This window comes from Merops nubicus, unplaced genomic scaffold (genome assembly GCF_000691845.1).
Source record: "Merops nubicus isolate BGI_N331 unplaced genomic scaffold, ASM69184v1 scaffold9374, whole genome shotgun sequence".
NCBI lineage: Eukaryota > Metazoa > Chordata > Aves > Coraciiformes > Meropidae > Merops > Merops nubicus.
In genome coordinates, this window is record NW_008603640.1 from 42938 (window position 1) to 63473 (window position 20536).

The following is a 20536-nucleotide window of genomic DNA, read 5'->3' on the forward strand; positions in this document are numbered from 1 at the left end:
AAAACCCAGAGCTGTTCTAAAGAAGCTAGTGGATTTATGTGAGGAAGACAGAACTGTCTTCTCCCTGGATAAGAGGGGAGACTGAAGGTATCTCACTACAGCAGGGAAGTGAAGGGATAAATGTGAGAACTCTACAAGAAAATGGCATCCTGATTGTGGTCAGTGACACAGGAGGCAGAAGATCAAGTGGCCTACTGGGCCTTGGATCCGCAGTAACAACGCTGCACCAGTTCTACACTCCACACACGAGAAATGTTAGGAGTTAAGCAATGAGCACAGGAGAAAACCTGGCCAGCAAGATGATCCCATTCAGCGTTAAAGGAATGTATACAAATTTGTATCGAGAACCAGGTCCTTATATAGCAGATGATACTTCATTTATGCTGCTAAACTCCTTCTGGAATCAGTTATCTTATTTTCCTCAGTGGGATCCAAATAAATGTTGTCCTGTTTATCTCTCTTTCACCATAGAAAATCTGACCAGCTGCTGAGTGAAGCTGCTTTAAGATGCATCAGCCCTTCAGACCTTTACTGGCTGTTGTTTCAGTGTTCAATACTGATCTCATGTAGTAATTCCCTTACTTTCTGCTGATTTCTGCTTTTTATTCTTAATTATAAATAACAGCTACAGAGAGCCCCCGGTAATCTATAGGCAGTCTTCAGCTCTTTGGGTTGTTAGGCAACGGAAGAGTTAAAACACTAAAAAGATTCTGAAAACTTACCTCAGCCAAATATGTAACCATACTCAAAGTAGTATCAGCAAATGCTTCATGAAGGTAACGGCAAACCACATTTACCCAGGTAGCACAGTCCCTTGTGTAGCTGTGTGTTTTATAAAGGGTCATGACATGGGCAAGATTTGACAGCTTGGGATTCTTCTCCTCCAAACAAACCTAATTAAATATAAATGTCAAAACACATTCAGAACAATGCACCTGCATTTATAGAGTTTGAGGGTGTACAAAACAGTAAATAACTTTGATACCTGAGCAATCCTTTCAGCTATATCTTTACAAAACTGGTTTGGACTGTCAAAATGCTGAATTAAATGGGGCAGGAGACACAAAACATTCAGTGGAAAGCCTAGAATGGGAAAATACAGAACAAGATGTGTGTTTTGGACAACAACAGCCACAGTGATCTTTAAGTTGATGTTTCGTGGGAGGTCACAGTTTCAGTATTACATTAGCTGTAAGTTCACAGGGACTCTGTAATTTGTTCATGCCACTGGCCATGCCACCACCCCATCCCCCAAAGAGGCCTGAATGTGAAATCCAGTACATCACTTAGGCAACAGTGCTGTTATAAAGCACAAACCTCTTTCTGCAAACACTACTGTGCAAACAGGTATTTACAGGGTAAAATATCTCACGGAAGTATATAGTTTATTCCTGCTAGTACATTTATCTTTTTCTACTTAACTGGCTTATTGACAGTATTAAACTGGTGGCATTTTCATTACTGCTGCTAGAACACAAAAAGAAATTCAGTGAGTATTGGCAAATGAGCAACTCTTTCGTCAGGCTGCCAGGCATAGCTTCCACTGATTTATACTGTTCAAGTTAATAATGAGTCAAAATTTTGATGTAACTGGTCAGATGAGTAGACTCAAATGAGCATACTCAAATGGCCTCTCTCCTCACTCACAAATGTGCTACTGTAGTTTATCTAAAGAGTGTACAAGAGTTTTTGATATTTGTATTTCTAGGGAATATTCCATGAAGCACTAATTTAAAATCAAGTAGTCTGAAATATTCTGAAAATAATTCAACGGAAAAGTTGGCCAAAATAGGTTCTAGAAAATATGATACTATCTCCTTACATATGTTTACTTTGTCAGCACTCAGAAATTTCCTATTCTGGTAAGCCCTAGAAATGGAATATGAAATAATGCCTGACTGCTCTCCTGCAAATCCTTATTGTGCAATAAATTCACTTTTCAGAAGCATATTGCTATGAAATTTCCAAAAAGCCCACCCAGGCAAAGCCAAAATACATTATGCTGTATTAGAAGGGAAAGAAGAAGTGCCATTTTTGGTTTTGTTCAGATAGCCTACTGAGGTCTGTCATCTAATGTCAAAGCAACAGAAACTGAAAGAGAGGAAAATGTACATGGTTTTACCTATAGCTTGAGAGGAATCCACCATGGATATTCGAGACACTGGTGTCAGCAAACTGAAGAGCTGTAGTGTGAGATCAGTGGTAGTAAGGGAGGTGAATCCTTTCAGGAGTAGCTGCTGAAGCCCAGAGAAGTCTGCCCACTTCAGCTGCCCTTGCAACTTCTCTAACTTCTCCCGGTTTTCAGCTTTATCTAGTGGCAAATGAGCCAGAAGTTTATTCAGTAACCGCAATGCCATTAGATACTCAAACTCAAAATCTGATTCCATCAAAGCCACAGCAACCCAGAAGATGGTGGCCAGTAGGTTGGTTGGATTGTTAATATGGGATGGGTCAGTGAGACTGTCCTTTAGAGAAGATGAGCTTCTTGTTTTAGAGGACAAGCCTTGCTGGGTGCATGCCTGAATTCTGTCTAGCGTGGCGCTGCGTGGTGGGTCCGAGGACTTGTCCACATCTCCAAACTTTTTGGGTACAGAGAAGCTCCTCTGGTGCCTGCTTCGCTCAGCAGTGGCTGTGTTACCACCTGCAGGATTCACATTCAGCTGTCCCGTGCTCTTCCGGTTTGCAGTCAGTTTGGTGCTGGATGATAAATCTGGGGAAGACGAACTGAAACCAAAACATGTAACATAGATTGCAGTGTGTGAATGCACAGCTTGAAACTCATACACACCCGATGCAAGTTAAGTATTTATCAAACTGGAAATAAATATTTCTGTAGGAAAAGTAAACCACCACACTGTCTATTGCAGCATGTCTTTTTTTTTTCTGCAGAAGTGCCCACAGACATGAGTGAAATTCACTTGGTACTGCATCAGATCAGAGCAGGATAGCCTACAGTCTAGATAGGTGAAAATGACATGGGTATAAGAGATACAAAGCTGTGAAGTGACTTGTGGAAATGCCCATACAATGGGGCAGTGGTGGAATTGAAAGCAATCTTCCATTTTAAAATGCCCTCATCAGTGGAGCAAACTCTGAATGTGGCACAGCTGGCAGGGAAAATGCACTACGTCTTACTGGCTAATGTGAGAACTGGTGGGCAGAAAAAACAGCATATCATAAGCAGAACCACAAATATGCCACATTAGCCTCAAGAAACCTGTCATGTGGCCACCTATGTTCTTGCTAGTACACATGCTTTAGAAACCTTGTTGTCCTTGCATCCTCCCCTGCCTGTACCCTAAGACCTCTTCAAGAAGGTTTACAGAAAGCAGAGGTGTTTCTGTCTCAGTGTCTGGTGCTTCCTCATGGATTATCATGTGATGATCCTGACAATCCTGACAGTCCCTATCAATTATCTGTACAGATGAATATGCTGCATCAATACATGCAAAGAGTGTTTTGTTTGTTTGTTTGTTTGTTTTTGTTTGTTTTTGTTTTTTTTTCCTCTGGAGAACAGCTAATTCCTGACTCTCTGGTCCCATTCCTACCTCGTATCTTATGAGTCCCTACTGTCTACATTATTTGAAAAAGATCTTATGGAATCAGTAGTGTCAGGGTGAAGAATATTGCATCCCCCTGCTTTCTGGAGTGTTTCTTATTTTCTGCTCCATCTTACTCTTTCCTGAAATGTGCATTAAAGAGAGGTAAATAGCTCTTAAGTTCAGAAAGTATAAGCTGTATTCCCCCACCTCTACTATGTCAGAAGGCAGTATTTGTGTTCTGCCATTGCAGTGTAATAATAACCCTGCTTAAAATGACAGCCCTTGTATTTTTGTAATGTAGATTTACAAAAAATGCATGTAAATCATGGTAACCTAGGGACATTTAAAAGAAATATTCCCTATTCTGTTCTTGCTACTAGGAATCATGCAGACATTAACCTCCCTCGGTACTGTCAACAGGTGTGTTACAGAAGAAGCCTGTAATTTCCCTCCATGTACAAAGGTCTACTTTAAGGCCACAGGTTTCCCAAAGATGGTCTGCATGTCTGGCAAAACCCACGGGTTCTGTACACAGGAGACAAAATTCTCTCTAGTTTTATTGAGAACAAGCCATGATAATTTACTTCTTGGCCAGCACTTGATCCGAGAATGACAGGTTGTATGAAACCAACATTACAAAAAAACGTGTTTCTTCTCAGATATGTTTTCAGATGTATGATACAAAGATGCAAAAAACACAGGGTTTTTAAAGGATGCTGAAGTAAGTTATAGCCAAGTAGTAGCACAGCAGAATTTGCAATGCCTTGAAAATTTCTGTCGGTTGTATCAACATTATTTCAGCTATAGCAAAAGTTGGCTGAGATGTGTTCTTAGTCTAGTTCTTTGAAGGTTGCAAATTAGCTCAGTCTTATCAAAATTATTTTATGCTGTGAGACTGCAGAACTGCACACTTAGTATCTTGAGACATTGAAAAAAAAAAAGGTACTGTTAGGAGAACAGGCTCTTACCGTGATAACACCGTCAAAAGATCACTGTTCTTCAGACAGTCAGACAGATTATCCACAGCAGCCTCCAAAGTAAGCAGTGCCTCCATGACGTACCCCTGTCAATGCACAAGGTTAACCATTTCAACAGACATCCAAAACAGTGAACATTTAAAAATCTTCAGTGCAGAAAAGGAACAGGCACCTACTGAAGTCTTGTCATTTCTCCTGAAAAATGAACAGCATTCACATCAATGCCACTGCCATCAACATTAAAATGTCACTACAAATGGGTTTTATTTTCCTGCCTCTGAATGATCTATGAAGGCATGCAAAGGAGAGCACATCTCTCATCAGAGGATTGGTAATGGCATAGAGAATCTCTGACTTGCAGGTCACTGATATAAATACTGCACAAGCAATTGTGACAGAATATTAGTGTCATCTTGTGGCAGTTCCATTACCTAAGTAAAACATGGAGGTGATGTCTATTTGTTACTAAGAGCTAGCAGTTCTCTTTATTAAGTCCTGAATCTCACAACAAATAGTCTCTGATTATAAAATTTCCATCTGTTTAGCTAAACAAGGCCAACACCATAGTTCACTAAGAGAGGACTGGATCAAATTAGGCCAGTGTAAGTTTTGTATTGTTATGGATGGTGTGGATTTCTTTATTCCAGATGATGTTAACATTTGAGAAATGAGGTGGTGCCTACTTCATGTTGTCAGATTACATCAGCAGATAGCATGATGGGTTCCTTAAGCACAAATTAATGATGTGAAATGGGAAAAAATGATCATTACAAAGATTTCATTTTGAGTGATGTTTTCTAGTTTTTCTGGAAACATTTTAACAGCCTGAGGAAGGCTTTGATAGGGTACATACAGATTCAGTAAACTCAAGAGGTAACCTTTTCTAAGACCACATTCTACTTTCCACCACTTGACTACAGATCTCTTTGTTAGAATGGTAATTTTAAATCAAGTATACATTAAATCAACAGTACCAATAAGCACTATGTACACATGCATACCTGTATTTCATCTCCATGCTCTCCAATGACTTCCACCAATCTTGACAGGAGGTCAGACAACGCATGTGCAGAAAGGGGCTGCTTTAGGGCCCTGAATATCTGGAAAGAGCGACCTGCATAATGTCTTGAAGAGCTTGAAAGAGCTGTTTGTAAAGCAACTTCACTCAGATGCTGCTCCAAATGAAAACCTAAGCAGAAGAAGAGCGTCAATTTTTTTTCATTCATGACAGACTTTACCATAGGTCATAAACAGGCTGAACCAACTCTGTGGGGAGTATATGCACTGTAGTGTATCCTGCAAACCCTGTGAGAAATGGAGATGCAGAAATGTCTGTGTTTGGGAGAATTTACCACTGCTTACGTTTAGTTCACAGAGAATGTAAGAAAGTGCACTGCAAACCTAAAATTCCGAGTCTGCAAATATTTGTTAGCAAAAACCTCAAATTCTTCATCTGATCTATGTTTTTTTACAATTCCTGGACAAATTTTCAAGCCATCCACTACTCTTGCTGGCAGCAACACAGTAACTTCTCAACACTGCCAAACCTAAAGCCAAGCTGAATTTCTATTAGCTTTGTAAGGCTTTGGATAAGATCTCAACTATAAATACTGATGCTGCATTCATTCTGTTTTGATCTTGGAAGATATTTAATTAGTGACTGTGTTGGTTTTCAAAATACAATCAGTATATTTCCTAAGCTCTAAAACCACAATAAATTATAACTAAACTTTAGTTGCCAGAAGAAATTTAACAAAGTACACTTACTTAGTAACTGTGTTGTATTTTACCAGCAGGACAGAGAGGAGCTTTTATCTGGTAGAATTAATCAAAAGGCTTTCTACTAACAACTGTGAAGAAATATTAAATCTAACATTCAGCCACAGCCCAATCTAACATAATTTTTTAAAAGCAATCCTTTCATAGGTCACACATCCTTGCAAAGACATGCAGTATGTCATGCTTCTGCATAAGCAGATCTACTAAGTCATGGGATAAATAGATGTGTGACCCTGAGGCAGCATTCTTTTCATTATTAAAGGAAAAAAAAGTTGCTACCTGACTTGGAATCTTTGAATACAGATACAACATGACGCAGAAAATTAGTAAGCTGTTCAGCACTCTTGGTGTTCTGATTTTTGGGTGTGATATCCTCATGGCACCAAAGTGGACCAAAAGCCCTTAAAGAAATACAAAACAAAGTGTAAAATTTCTTTTGAATTATTTTATAAACTCTAGAGGCAATTAGATATTTCCAGGGCCATAGCCTGGAAAACATAGAATCACCACAAAATCACTGCAACTGAACAGAATTTTATGGGTAAAATTCAAGTAAATAAATGTTCCTGTGCTGTATTTTACCAAACCTCTCTTTTAAAATATAACTTCCAGTATTTAGAAAGCAGCATAAGCAAATCCCTGTTCTTTAATTTAACACCATGCCTAGGATCTCCTGTCTGTAGTCAGTAGTTAATAGTAATTTCACCATGGCCTTCTACTATGCCCTGTACACTTCCTGTCTAATTCTGTAATAATAAATCTGTCTTATACCATTAGTTCATATTTGAACATAATACTATCAGTCAATTAAACATCTTATTCCTGTCAGGCAAGATTTTTTTTCTGGTGTTCCTGACATTGTATTGCTTTTAAGTACCTACCTACTTCTGTAAGTACCAATAAAAGAGGAATGGGAGTCTGTAATTACTGTAACAGCTCAGTCATTTTCCTTTGAGTCTTTTGAGTTGCTACAGATAATTGTAGGGAAGACATGAAAGTCTGCATTTCAAGTACGAACATATCCTCTGCTTATCTCCATTACCTGGTTGTCAGAAACTCAATTAATTTGTTTGCTTTTTCATCTGTTTCAGCAGCAGTGTCCATGTCCTCAACCTCTTGTGTAATCTGTGGGAGATTTCCACTGCTGCCTCCCAGACTGATACTGGAGGAGGTGGAGCTGGAGCTCAAACCGGAGTCTGGCACTGGAGACGACTGGTGTTCCCGCAGAAAGTCAAAGCCACCTGCCAGCCAGAAGGGAGGAGATAAAGATGGAATGCACTGTTGGGCCAGCGTTACAGATGAAGTGTCCACCAAGCAGCAACCTTCCGAGCCAGCAGCAGAAACTGTCTAATGGGAAACATGAGGCAAATCTGCAGAACACAACCCTCAGGCACCGATGGGAGTGAAACTGGTACTGTGTTTCTAAACATGCAGAATCCAGTATCAAATGCTAAAAATCAGCCAAGATATTTTTTTATTACAGCATGAGGGTTACAGTACTTGAAAAAGAAATGTTATGGGGCACTTTACATTCAGAAGTATGACTTTTTGAAAAGTGAATTTTGAAGTTGGCTAAATGCATGCAAAGTCGAGCTCACTTCTCTGGGCTAGTCTGATGAGGAAAAAAACTTCTGCAGGGTAGAACTTTTAGGCCAGTGATGATGTGCTGATTTTACAAATGTAATGGAAACCAAGACACAAATGTTTAAGGTTTCCGTTCAACATATTCAGTAGCTGTAAACCCTGGACTACTTACAGTGAATATTTTCAGCATTAAGATTAAAAATCTGAGTAAGAGTTCCGCTAGACCAAAAGATTGACACACAAGTTCAGAGCTAAAATTAGAAACTAAGACCTGTTATCTTAAGGTAAGACTGCTAGTTATCTTAGGTTGTATTTACAACAGAAAAACTGGCCTTGTGAGGAGACTGGGAGCAGATGTAGCCTCTCTACTGATAAAACACATTGCAGGTCAGAAGACTCTTAATTTAGTTGCCTGACATAATGTGGAACAAACCTGAGCTGAAGTATTTCCAGTTAGGACTCCATATAGCTACTCACTCGCACTCTCATTCTTTATATTAGCTGCTCAAAAAAGAGTCTGAATACAAAGTTTTGATAACTTCTTGGACTTAAGAGACCTAGACACAAGGTACCATTTATGTTTTTCAGACATGTGAATGAAAACAGTTTTTCATTTTGGCAGAAAAGAAGTAATATAATTTTACGTAAGAATTTTATTCTGTATTTAATAATTCATAGGCATGCATTGGAAAAGAGATCTACACAACTCAAGAAAGGAAATTCACGTGTGAGGTAATTTTGCACACACCATTCAGAATGAAACCTCAATGGCCAAACAAATTCATTAATTTGAAATACCTATCCTATCTTCTGTTTTCTTTAAAATAAGTTTTTGTGTGTCTTGTAAAAAAATAATAATCAGTGATCATATAATATTCTTTATAAAGCCAAACTATTTATTACTTTCAGTTGTATACCTCAAGAACCACAGAAATGTCACTAATTTGATAATCTTTCCTTTTCTCACTGTATGGCAAAGTTCCTCACCCTCTGACAGACAACCAATCCCACCTCCACAACTCTACACTGGTTCTGTGATTCCTTCAAATCTTAACAGTACACTTGCACTTAGTAATATCCCTTGACAACAGTAAAACTTGCTAGGAGCTTTCTACCAAATCCAACCCCTTAAGAACAGGTCATTTGCTAAAAGCTAACAGAACACCCATCTCATCAGAGGTCTGAAGTAAGTCTCCTAAGGCAGAAGAAGATTTCAGGACAAAGATGAAGTGTATCTGTGATATAAAGAAGGGTGTATATCATGTGAAATTTAACTTAATAATGGAAAATCTGAGCTGCACATTCTTGCTGCTCTTCCTCTGTTCAAATTATTTATTCATTTCTTTTGAAGGTTGAGAAGAGATTGCCCTCATTTAAAGTAGTCCTGGCTCCCTGAGGGTGACGTTAGGAAGTTATTAGCCATATTAATGTTTAAATTCTACATTATATATTTTGCCTTACATCAGATAGCTTTCCCACTATCATGAAAAGTTATCTAATAATAATTTGGTTGCATCTCTAGGGTAGTTCACAAGGAATTAATATTAATAGGAACTGTTCATATTTACCACTTCACTACTTTATCAAAACTGTTATATTTTAGGAAAGTAACCTTGACATCCTACTTTCAAACCCCTCACATTATAATGCAATTTTCTTTTCTTCTTTTGCTTAATTACCTGTATAAAGATATTCAGGTAAGTATGCTGGTTGTACTGTTAGGGTCTTGGTCTCATTCATCTCTCTGGTCTGAAGAAGAACTGATGCAATGGCTTGATAGTTGCTATTGCAAGATAACGCAATCAGAAGATGAAGCAGTAACTTTTTACTGTGTTCAAAGACCTCAGGGCGGTAATGGTCAAGACCTAAAAAAAAAGGTTACAGCAGTCGCTGAATCTGCAGTAATAATAAACAAGTTCACATTCCAGAAATAGCAAAAATTCCAAGGCACTTCACGACAACAGTGCAAACAAGCAGAAAATGTAGTATTTCCAGACACAGTTACTAGTGTTTTTACTTAAATATATGTGTTTATTTAGCTTCCAGACTGAGACTGCATCCAAGAGAAGAGGTACAACACAATGCGTGGCAATACAATTCTATGCATTCTGTCTCACTGCAGTGTTAATTTGACAGGGATGGAAAACCTCTAAGGTGAGAAATTCCTGATGGTGACTGTAATTACACTGCTTACTGAATTATCTGGCTTTCTTGCACAGATACCAGTTTTATGAGTATAAACTGTAAGAGGCAGATACTGATTTATTAGGAAAGGAACTGGTGGACAAAATCTCTTGAAAAAGAACTGCAGCTATCAGTGAGTACCATGAAATAGTAGCCATGAGTTCAGGGTGCAGAACTGAAAGCAAAGGTCTAGCACTGTAAGACTCTGATCTGGTTAGCACTACTATTGTTTCTAAGATTTTAACATAACCTGAATAATTCACAAGTTATAAATACAAAGAAAACAGACGTTTGTAAAACAAACTGCACTCTGTGGTAATTGTATCTTTTTGATTCTCTCTCAGTATCTTCCAAGATATTTAAAAACACTTCTTCCATTTAGGTACAGTTTCAGTGTTGAAAAATTCAGTTGTTGTCTTCCTCAGCAGCTGTCTTCTCAGGGTATATTCCTCTTTAAAAAGCTTTTTAAAAGCTTTTAATTACTCTAAGTGGCAGCAGCAAACAGGTCTCTCAAGTTAGGTGTTTTCTAATATACCCCAGTTATGCTGGTTCTTGCCTGGCCTGGAAAAATGAACCTGCTCATACTGCCATAGTCTGAACAATGTGTCTTTGGTTCTTATGGGCATGTCTTTGATGGCCCTGTGTCTTACCCATCTGCCCATAGCCTCCTCTGAAAGAACCATGGCCAACCTGCCCACCTCTTTTTCAGCTTCAGGTTTCTGCTCCTACTCTGCTTTCTGCATTTCCTTCCACCTGCCAGGACATAAAGAACTCACCCTATCCCATTCTAACTATACACTGAAAGGGAAATAAGAAGTTCATAGAATGGTTTGTTCTGGAAGTGTCCTTAAATACCACCTAGTTCTAACCTCCCTGCCAGCAGCAGGACAACTCCCACTAGACCAGGTTGTGCAAGGCCCCACAGCCCTTGTGACTGCAAAAGAAAGTATTGGCACAGCTATGCTAACTATGAAGTGAGGAGGAGAGTTCAGTCTTTGTGCTTGTCCAGTGCTGGGCCATTCTTTAACTTGGAAGAATTCCTGAGAGAGTAAACTTCTGTGATGTGGTTGTTTGAATGAAAAAGGAGTCTAGCTGCTCAACTCATTTCACAAAAAGACTTTTTAAATGGCAGTGATTTTCATGCACTGCTGAGGTAGGTTCATACCAGCAGTCTGCCTCTCTGCTTCATTATCAGTACTATAAACCACCCAATAGCCTATTAAACACACACATTGCAAAACTATTACATTATAGTGTTTTCTTAATCCTTCCAATACATGGAAGGATACAGGCTCTCCAGCTAGCCACCATACCAGTTTCCTTTTGTCAGATGCCCTTCCCTGCTCACATCCCAACAGGACAGAAATACTTTTTTCAGTCATATCTGTAGCTTGGGCTAACGTGCACCATAACGTCCTTGGACTATCACAACAGAGCTCTACTACAGAACACAAACAACTCTTCCACAGGAGGTATAACAACTCTAGAGAAACTGAACTTGAAGCCTGGAAGCTGTGATCTCATTTCAGTTACCACTAAACCAGTTACATTTAGTTACCAGTTACATATAGCTTTAATTCCACATTTGAGTGGAATTAAACCTGACTTCTTAGGCAAGGGGCTGTCTCAAATGGTATTAATAAATTTCTATTTATTTCTTATGAAAAAAGGAAATGCTGAAACACTACTGCCCAATCAAATCAGTAAAGATATTTTTTGTAATAGATTACTAATATCCTAACTCTGTCTCTGCATATGTTTATTTGCATAGCTCCCTTATGGCTCCTTAAAGCTGCCTGAACTGAACTAGCCACGCTGCTGCATATTACTCCTGTCTTAAGCTACTCATCTATTCTTGTAAGAATTTCTAACCAGAAGTACCAGTTTTCTCACACTTGTTACAAATCACACTAAAGATATTGTTTGATCAGATAATGGTTATTGATTTGATTCATACACTTATCCAGTTGTCTTTCAGCTTCCTCTTACACTTAAGAAAGTTCACAACAATATAAAAAAGAAGTAAAAAATTGTTATGGGCAGCCACAAAATAGATTTAACTTTTAAATAGAGAATGCATGTGAAATGTTGTATTTAAACTGACACCTGAAGTCCTATCTGACACAGTCTTGGCTGTTATTCTTGTGCTTCAAAGTCTGCTGAAATAAATGTGCTAATATATGAAACTTGAGTATTTGATGAGTATGCATTTAAAAAGAAAAAAACCTATTTCATAAAAAAATTTAAAACAGAACTGCTACTAACAGAGTAGCAGAAAAGGAGAATGAGGTATCTTCTTCAACTATATACAAAGTCACTGTACTGTAACTTCCTAGTTTAATCTTTTTTTCTCACTGAACAACAGACTTCCCAGCTTGCCAGTGAATGAGCTTAGTGGTAACTATGGTGACTGAATGAGAAGTGGACTGCAATTTCCAGTTAGAATAAATTTATTTCATAAGTATCTTGCTGTGTTTATTTGTGAAAACTATTATTTATTAACCATGAAATTTAGGGAATGTGTTTGTAATGGTAAATACTCATGTGCTAAGAAATTAGGCCAGTCACTTTTCATAATATTAAATGGCAGGATAAGGGAGGTATCACCCTCCAGCTGAACTGTGTTACAGTCAAGATCAGACACAGCAGTGGGGAAAAAGCAGTACCTCTGTGCTCAGGTACACAAGATACTGATGATAAAATATTCCATTAGCAGTGAAATTAATGAAGCACAGTGGTCTGTGTCCTACCTTCATTATCTCTGCAGTACAGTAATCTTGCTCTCTTACATAATATTTTTGCAAAGGCAAGAGACAGCACTGGTGTGTGTAGCCCAGGTCTCAGGCATGTGCTGACTGCCCAGCTGCCCATCACAAACCAGGTTGTACACAGGCTGAGTTTTGCCTGCCTTTCCCATAGGGTGGATGTGTGGGGAGATACAGGTTTCTTTAGAGGTATTTTAGGAAGTCAATCATCTTCAGATTTCTACCCACCTCTCAAATTTGGGTGAAACAGGCCAAAATATTCAAAAGCTTCAAATTTTTGTGACTACTTCACAGACTGCAATTGCCTCAGTCTTTTTTTTTTTTTAAGGAATCAAAATTAAAAACATGTAAGAGACACAACTCTACAGCTTCAGTAAAACTAAATTAAAAGGACAGGAGTACCTTTATACTTTATTTCTCGTTCTGTTGGTCTTACCTAAAAAGAGAGCGTGTAGCAATAAAGGAAGGTGAAGAGCCCAATCTTCTCTCACACTGTGGTCCACCACCATCTCAGTCATGAAGATGACAGCAATATTGCACCTGGAAATTAAATCACAGTATTGGTTTGAAACATCTTGGGGATGGAAAAACAGTAATATCATGGCTATTTCTGAAGAAATGTTTTCAAATTTGCAGCACTTCTTAATATGACTAATACTGAAATATCTTAGTTACAGTATTAAGCAGGTAAGTACCCATTACTAAAAAAAACACTGTTACCATCAATATAAATTATGCAAAAGAAGAATTTCAGAATATGCATAGCCCAGTTAGAATAAAAGATCAAGGAGGAAAAAGTGCTGTAACAGCCAGAGAAGTCTGGGAAAGAGAAATTTTCCTATTCTGTTTTAGTTGTTTTTTTCAGCCTGATTCTTATCAGAAAGTGATGTCCTACACTGTAAACAGGCTTTCTTGAAGCAATCTGGCAGAACTCCAAGTCTTCACTGCATGTTGATTTTAACACTGGAAATCAGTAGAAATTCAAGGTATGACTTTCAGATGTTCTAAGTGGTAGGACAGTTGGACTGGTGTTATCCATCAGTAAGAAGAAGCACCTCACTGTCTGAAAAGTCAGAATGAAAACCTGCTCACCTATGAAGGGGTCCCCGGGGCGTGATGGTTTCTGGGAGGTAGTCCACAAGTGGTGCCCAGCATCCTCCATTGTAAGGCATGGGCAGGGGATGTGGTTGTTTGGTTTCAACAATATTCAATAACCAGCTTGTATATGGAGAAACAGGATCATCTGCATGGTAAAGCATTAAAACAGAGTGCAAAAAAAAATCAAGTCTGGTTACTCACTTTGGAGAAATAATAAAATAGAGTTTATGCTGACATATCAGCTCAGCTGTTTGGAATAACATGGTAACTTGACATGAGGTTTGCAGATTCCTGTGTTCAATAACAAGTGATGCATTTTTAATCCCTCTTTCACGCTGCTGGAAATCAAACAGATTCCAGGCAGACAGCACTGAATGGCAGGAGTGGCAGTTGAAACCCTGCTGTCAGTAGCTTTGGATCCAGATCACAAAGCACCAAGCAACAGACTGTCTCTTCAAAAATGAGAGAAAAGTTCAGCCAAGGAAGCTGCTGTCAGAAGCCATCTGCTGCAAGGAGCCGTGTACCAGTGACACATTCTTGCAGCTCCTCACCAGTGCCCTGCTGAGTGATGCTACAAAGGCAGAAGTTGAATGTCCTGAATTAGGAAGGAGACATACAGAATGCAAAAAGCATCTCAGGGTAATTTTCTTTCAACAGGGATGAATAATCTTTTGAATTTCTCATAGACATATTTAACTTTGCTTCAAGCATGATAGCTGCTATATGTTAAGAAGCAATAGGTTGTTTTCTTCTATCTATTTATCTACAATGATGTGGGTCAAAAGGTATTTCTACCATTTTTTTGTCTTTGTTTCCCCTTTTTGTTCTCGATTATCCCATTGGCCAGTTTTTATTTCCCAGGTTTGGCAGTCTGTGATACACTGCCATGGAAAGTATCCTTTCCAGGCCTGTTCCTGACATATAGTCAAACCCTCTCCTTTGTGAAGTTTTAATGATAGCATTACTTTTTGATCTGTGTTTGGTTTTTTTTTGTTTTGTTTTGTTTTGTTTGGTTTGTTTTTGGTTTGGTTTGGTTTTTTTTTGTTTTGTATTTTAAGTAGGTTTGAAACTCTATTTTCCATTTTTTTCAACAGCATGTATCTGATGATTGTTGGCTTTGCCACAGGAAATAAAACTGTTTTGATGTCTACGAAAGTATTAGAGCCAGCTTCTTCTAATGCATATCACTTCTTGTTTTTGACAAAACCTCTTCATGTTTCCAGATCTTCAGGAACCCTTCAGTACAGTAGCTGCTCCTCCCATTATTACTAAAATGCCAGTTTTATAATTCTCATTCTTCAGTGTTTGTCTCCCAAAGAACACTTTAGATCTTTACAGTTTAGACCTCTACTTATTTCTCTCATCCTCTGTTACAGATAAAGAAGAATAAACTGACCTAATAATGTAGCAAAGTATAGCATTTTCACATATTCTTCTTCTGAGGATTAACCAGATGTCTGCCAGATGCTTTTCACATAAAAAGCACTGCACAGTCCCTAAATAGTCACTAAATTACTCCCAATTTAAGTGTTTCACATGGAACTGCTTCATGGCATCCACACTAAGACCTAGCTCCTGAAGAAGCACTTTGCACCTTAATATACAATCTTTACCTGAACAAGAGTTTCTGCTGTAGAGCTGTGTTCCCTAGCTATACTCTCAGCAACAGATGATGGCTCAAGTAGACTGGGGAGAAGAAAGCAGCCATACCACTGACTCCTTTGCAGCCTAGGCTGCCTGCCAGAGGGAGTAAGTTGTACTTTCTTAATGGAGGTAGCATTATTTATCTTGTAGAATGACAAACGGTATAAGAATTACTCTTTCTTTTTAGAGTTCTATAGAAGCATGAGTGGCTAAGTAAAATGTATTTTATTTTACATCCAGGTATTTGCATATTTGCAAAAGAAATCCCTGCGAGAAGCAAACTTGGCATAAATATTCACAGTACTATAAAGCTTGCAGGTACAGGCAGGGAAAAACATTTGGGCACCAGCTTGAGGAGACATGCCAGAGGAGCAAAGAAAATGTCAGTATTTTTTAACCTTTTATTACTCTAAGCTCTTGTCAAAACCAGCTACTTGTGAAGAATGTTCTGATAATACAAACTTTGTTCTGTTTTGAAAGATTGTTCATGCAGATCAGATTAGTGCCAGTGCTCTGATTAACATCTGCTGAAGAATTTTTAGTAGCTGCAACACTAGAAAACCATAAAAAACCCAAGAGTTTACTAAAATTCACTGAGTTTAATATGTTGCACACTTTCTTGTATATTTAAATACTCCAGTATGTAGACAATATTTAGTAAATATTATGCTTCATAATAATGAAAAGTAGTTGTTCATACACATTAAATTATCATATTGTATTTCACAGTTTCTGTATTTTGCAGAAGGGTACTGCCAAAAAAATTAATTGGAGTAAAGAATATACAAAATCTTTACCTTTTATGTCAAAATACTGCTCCCAAATGGTGTCTCTAGCACCAAAAAAAAGACATTATGGCCCCTATATTATATGACCTGGTTTATTAAGCTAGAAATGAGAATCAGTGGGCAAAGTTCTTGCCCTGTTTAGATTTGGCTGCAGTCTAACTGAAATCTGTAGCCTGGCCTCCTTACACTCCAGAAATGAAGTCAAACCATCCAAATCCTAAAATTTACACTGTCATTCAATATTTGACAGAAATATCTTGGTTTTCTTTGGAATCTCTGCTCAGCATCAAGTGTCTTTTTATAGCACATTTGGCAGAAACACCTAAAGAACAGTAAGTGTGCTCAGGAGCCCTGTATCACTCTTCCCTCTAACACAGGTTTGCACGGTGCAGCCAGAAGCTGGTTGCAGACAGCAGAGAAAAGCTAAAGAGGAGATAAGACATCAGTTCTGGAAACACCTGAATCTCTTCTTTATGCTCATACAACACTTGATTTGGAGGGAGATTCTGGTGAAGGGCACAACTGAAAATACTCGCTGTAACACTCTTGGAAGTCTTTTGCCTTGCCATTTATGAAAGGTTCAAGGTATTACTGTCTGAAGGATTCTCTGCTGCTGCCTGCTGTGATGTTGCCTGACCTTTAAATAGGTTTGACTGAGCCCAGCTTAAACAAAGGAAATAAACTAAATGAGATATGAAGGTAAAATAAGGACACTCCTTGAATGGTGACATCACTGTTCATACAGAGCTCAAACAGAGAGCCACCACCAGTCACAAGAATGTTTTCCTCTCCCACCAAAACACCAGAATTTTCATCCAACAGAATAACAGAACTTACTTTTGTCATCATCATAAGATCCTCCAGAGCTGTTACTGTACCTTGACTCTAGTCGGGTATGTGCTCTGATTACATTACTGAACCTTAAAATACAAGAAAAACCTTAATTAAAAGCATAGACTGGCATTAAATACCTGGACTATATGCTTAATCTACAAAAAAAATTAAAAATCCTTAACCATGCTCTTTTATATCAGAGTAGACATTAATGTGTAATGCTGTTTCTTTCCACAAAGGAAGATTTTTGCAGTCAGTTTCAGAGAAGTTCTAACAGTGTGCTCCTGTGTTATAAGCTTTAAAATTTAGCAGAGGGAGAATTCTCATGCTGCAAATGTGAGATTTTCCTGAAGCAAGAAACTGTGCTAAAGCTGAACTGAGACAGAAACTGTTCACAGCTAGTATTTTGTCACAGCCCATGCTCATGGGTAAAGTTCTGGCAAGCTGCTAAAGCAGTTACTGACTGACTAGTCCAAAGTCAAGCCTGCACAAGTATCTAACAGCAAAAGCTGCAGCAGATCACCCATCAATAGGGTGACTCCTTTGACAGGAAAATCCAGCAACTGCCAGAAGAGATCTAGCAGAGTTAAGGGACATGACAGCTATAACAAGCTGTCCTCAAATCTACCACAGATCCATGGTAAGTTAACTATTACTGGTGATCTTGTTTGGCTTCCTCCACCAGCACAAAGGGCTATGAGACTAAAGTGGAGTGAGAGGAGCCATACCAGAGGCTTATATACTAGTGATGATGTAAAAAGGTCACTGTTTCTGCAAAGCTAGGAAATTAATTACAAATAACCATGTTAAAACAACTATATCGAACAAAACAAGATTGAAGGTTCTCTATGCAACATTTAATTAAATTTCTTACTAATGTGCATACATATTATTACTGGGTATTGTATTATACATGGACATGTTATGTTGTTTCCAAAGCCTGTCTGTCTAAGAAGGGCACAATACATTCATTGTGGAAGTGACAAAAACACATCATAAACATAGCTTTTTTTAAAAAAAGTTTTATGTACATTCATTTTAAAATGGTCTTACTGGAATAACACAGCTTAGGATCAGTCTGCACATCAGAGTTCCTCACAAAACAATATAGAACTTGGCCCAAAATCTCACCTAGGAAAACGTACATTTCGGAGAAAAAAAGCCACAAACCTTTCATCAGTCTCTTTTGTCATTCTGTTCTCCTCTACATCAGGAAAACTATCTTGGCCAGCTACAACAGTGTTACTGCTAGAGGTGGTTCCTGTATGTGAGATGTCAATAAGAACAGCTGTTATATGCAGCAGACAGTATTTGCAAAGCAATTAAAAAGTCCATAACTTCATTTTTTTTAGTAGCCACAGTCAAAGTGATCATCCTGTAAGTACTTGTGCATATGAATGAACATGGTTACGTCTACAAACCAGGAGCTGCTTGCATGGCTGAATGGTGTAAAACTTACATGTTTTGAGGGGCAGACTAACATAATGCTGCTCTTCCACTAATTAAACTACGCTTATTGTCAGGTGACGTAACATATTTTGCACAAATTTGGCAAAACATTGACAAGGTTAAATTTAAGGTGGATGTTTCTTAAGTCTTTATGTCCACTGCAGCTTGGAAATAGCATTTGGTCTTTTAAAACACAACTGCCATGTAGGTGAGCCTCTCAGTTTTTAGGAAAGTGCTGCAGTGGTGTATCTGCTGTGATCACAGCATTGACGGGGCCTTCTCATTCTGGGGAACTAGCAGTATAAGAACCACATCATGAGTTCTGAACAGCACCAAACATTGGCAATATCCTATTAAAATAGTGGAGAGAATGGAACATATATTTACAAAGCAACATTAGGAATCAAAACCAACTGTAATTTAGATGTTCAACAAGGCCCTGAAACTTGCACTTTATATATACACAGGTCTGAATAGGTGCAAAAGTAAAAGACTGCTTTTTCAGAGATGAAGACTCAAAAGAGCAGAAGAGTGTGACTGGGAAGTATCCTTGGGCCGTACCAGAGGCGGCGGCTGAGGCCTTGCTGCTGGCAGCGAAGCGGTAGAAGGGAGGGTTGTCGCAGTGCTGGACGATGGGGTTCACCGGGTCCGTCTGCTGCAGCTCAAAGAGCAGCTCCTCCATCGTCTGAATAGTGTTATTGCGACACAGATAGATCCCAACCTTTTTTATCTACAGAAGAAACAACAGTTATTAAGCTCTGTCCACAGTGAATTTCCAAAGAAATCAATACATGTTGTACTACAGTACTGAAAAGATCCAGAATGCGAAAGTTGCTCCTGGACAGACACCACAACCACACAACTGCATCCACCTTGTTTGTGCAGAAATAAAACTGCTCACTTTGGTATCAAGCTCATTTCCTCAGCAGAGTGAATCTGTGATCTAATCACCCTCGAGTTTTTTCTTACCATCCAAAAATGAGTTGTTTAGGTGTATAACTTTATAACATATACACACTCCACCCAATTTTGTACCTATCAGTTAAGGATATCAGCATCAACTCTGAATGACATTCAGGGATTTACAGTTGAATATCAGATTTCCATCGAAAATGTATCTCAACTCTCTTGAATGGAAAAAACTTCTCATCTAGAAAGCCAGATCGACCCAAATCTTCACACCTATATTTCTAAATATAGTTGGTGTGAAAGAGGTAGCTGTAGCCACAAAGCCAGGCTCTGAGTACCTACTTATATCTGCAATCAAAGTAATAGCACATGGAAGAAAGGCAGAGCAATTATGCAGACAGACTTCATGCATCCTGATTTGAAAAATCTGAGAGTATCATTTATAGAAACTCTGGGAATTTCTATAATCTATTTTCTATGAATTTTTTTTAAGAAGACCTGAAAACTTACTGTATGCACCACAGCAATGAGAACTGCTGAGATACTCAGTTTAAAATACTTGAGGAAAAAAGCTGTAATGGCTATTAAAAGCAAAGACTCTTTCTGGCTCAAAGACATTTGATTCATAGATCTCTGGAGTTGTGCTTGCCTTCTTTTTGTAAAAGACATCCCTAAACAGATGTTTATAGCAGAGATACACTGGACTGAACTGCCCATTGGCTTCATCAAGTATTGCTGTTCTTATACTCTTAAATACTTCCATTAAAATAAATTCCTCACTGCTTCTTTTCCATCTATCTTTCCTCTCTCTTTTGCTTAGAGTAGAGAAAATGCACACATTCGAAGTCTCTTTTACTCTACTGTGACAAAAAATTTCCAGCTATTTTCCAGATACAAATCCATCTCCTTTCTAAGGCTCTTTTTCAGTTGGGCTCAAAGTGCCACTTCCAGCCTCTTTCACCCCAGAGGGGGTCATGTTCCCT

The 20536-nt window shown here is 38.4% G+C and overlaps 1 protein-coding gene across 1 annotated transcript in view; it reads right to left on the reverse strand.

Moving 5' to 3' along the window:
- Positions 1-20536, reverse strand: part of FRY (furry homolog (Drosophila)) — a 164716-nt gene that overhangs the window by 39036 nt on the left and 105144 nt on the right. The window contains exons 34-46 of the mRNA XM_008938741.1: positions 19206-19374; positions 18366-18456; positions 17199-17281; positions 13924-14074; positions 13268-13371; positions 9562-9747; positions 7341-7539; positions 6578-6699; positions 5521-5708; positions 4511-4605; positions 2123-2724; positions 986-1083; positions 723-893 (exon numbers count right to left, since the gene is read on the reverse strand). Of these exons, the coding sequence (XP_008936989.1) occupies positions 723-893; positions 986-1083; positions 2123-2724; positions 4511-4605; positions 5521-5708; positions 6578-6699; positions 7341-7539; positions 9562-9747; positions 13268-13371; positions 13924-14074; positions 17199-17281; positions 18366-18456; positions 19206-19374 (2259 nt within the window). The remainder of the gene's footprint in view (positions 1-722; positions 894-985; positions 1084-2122; positions 2725-4510; positions 4606-5520; positions 5709-6577; positions 6700-7340; positions 7540-9561; positions 9748-13267; positions 13372-13923; positions 14075-17198; positions 17282-18365; positions 18457-19205; positions 19375-20536) is intronic.